The sequence below is a fragment of the Odontomachus brunneus genome, unplaced genomic scaffold (assembly GCF_010583005.1).
Source record: "Odontomachus brunneus isolate Ranch 3 - 2012 unplaced genomic scaffold, Obru_v1 Obru_scaffold_749, whole genome shotgun sequence".
NCBI lineage: Eukaryota > Metazoa > Arthropoda > Insecta > Hymenoptera > Formicidae > Odontomachus > Odontomachus brunneus.
The window spans coordinates 1-1,972 of NW_022640199.1; the positions used below are offsets into that span (position 1 = coordinate 1).

At 31.2% G+C, this 1,972-nt stretch overlaps 1 protein-coding gene across 1 annotated transcript; it reads left to right on the forward strand.

Moving 5' to 3' along the window:
• The first annotated feature begins 53 nt into the window (after nucleotides 1-53).
• LOC116853764 lies at nucleotides 54-1,709 on the forward strand. Its single transcript, XM_032834958.1, has 2 exons — nucleotides 54-430; nucleotides 713-1,709. The coding sequence occupies exons 1-2, from the start codon at nucleotides 404-406 to the stop codon at nucleotides 1,061-1,063; spliced, it is 378 nt and encodes a 125-aa protein (XP_032690849.1). The 5' UTR covers nucleotides 54-403; the 3' UTR covers nucleotides 1,064-1,709.
• Nucleotides 1,710-1,972: the final 263 nt, after the last annotated feature.

Consider the following 1,972-nt stretch of genomic DNA (forward strand, 5'->3'; position numbering starts at 1 on the left):
ACTCGGAAGATCAATCGACCCAGAAATTCCAGATAAGCTTACACGGTCGTCTTGTTTTGTTCGATACGTACTCAGCGTCGCGCCGCGACCGCGACCGCTTGATAGTATATAAGAGTCGTGCTGTTTTAGTGAAATTAGTGTCTTGTTACATACATCCACTCGCAGATAGTAGCTGAAATTAAAAGTAAAGATTACATCTGATACCGATTAAAAGTAAAAATTACATAACAAACTACATGGTTGCGCTGACAATACATACGGTATCAGTATTACTTCATGCAGGTATTGAACACAGAAACTGACAGGATGAGCGACCATTTGTTATATAACGATTTCAATCAACACAAAATTGTATATTGCGGAAACAATACCAAAAATCAAGGAACACAGATACAAACGTTCTATGCGAACCAGTCGATCTTTATTACAGGTATTTATTGTATAAGTTATTATTTTATATGTGCCCTGTGATTAATAAAGAAATGTTAAATAAAAATTGACACATACCGATATTGAGGTTTTGGAAGAGTATTCGATCTAGATCCCGGATTAACATGCGACAAAAAATGATGACTTTTATAGAAATATATTATACAAAATTTGAATAGGAGCAATAACAGATTCGGATACTGTTGCCTTAGAAACGAGAAAAATAAAATTTACAGAAACTACTTGTGATGACCGATTACAACAATTAGATGATTGTTTGCAGGAATTGCTGGTGGATGCAATTTGTTTACTTTCAACTTGTGCACTATATGATATTCTAAATAATGCAATGTTAAAACGTACCTCTCCAAATGAAATAGAACTCGTAGCTCAAGACATGATAGATTGTGTATCATATTTGAATAAAAAGATATTAAATAAGGATGATGAAGATAGTTCTCCAACAGCTGGATTAGCAAGGATCATAATTGTGAAAGTAGGAGCACGCATAATGATTAGAAGAAATATCGATGTCACTTTACGTCTTGTAAATGATACAGTTGGCACAATTACGTCAATTACACGAGGCACTAATAGAAATAAAGTAGAAAAATTAAAAATGCTGCTGCTATGAGGAGTTGAGCATATAATATATAAACAATAGAACGTTTAAGTGTTAAATTTGAAGTAATGGATAAAGCATTTGTTGTAAGAAAACAATTTCAAATATATTTAAATTATGGCATAACTACTCATAAAAGTCAAAGATTGAGTTTACATCATGCTGTTCTTGAACCTGGAAATTCCATATTTAGTTGCGGACAAATATGTGTTGCTTTTTCACGAGTGACTGCGTTAAGTGGATTACATCTTATAAATTATGATTCTTTGTCTGTAAAAGCAAATGAGTTAGCTATAATAGAATACAACAGGTTGCGACATCAGTATAGACCAGATCTTACATATATTTATATTTCGAAACAAGGCCTTAAGAAAATGCCTGATACAGTTTGGGCAGTTAAAAAAAATATTTTAGAATGTTAAATTAATGATAATGATGCTATAGATGATACTTTGTGAAATTAAAACAAATTTTATTCTATTGCTGACAATTTGAAAAAATCATACACTTTACAAGAATTAATACAATATAACGTTGGGTGTTGGAATAACATTGAAAAATTATGCACTAACTGTGGAATAAACTCTGCCAACGAAATAATTGATATAAAGACGGAGACAAATATTTTCATTTTTCAACTGCAATTATTTACAATCATTAATACGAAAATGTGGAAGACTACAAATTTGAACGTGAAAAAGATATTTAAAGGAAAGATAGAAATAGTAAAAAGTAAGTATAAAATTATCAGTGTAATTTTCCACCATACACGATGGATATTATACAAACATAATGCGCAATAAGAAACAATGAATATTAATAAATAATTTGAAAATAGGAAAAACTATATGGCGACGAAATGCTAAAAACGCATACAGGGTGTTCAAAAAGTCTCGGACCGGTGAAATATCTCGAAAACTA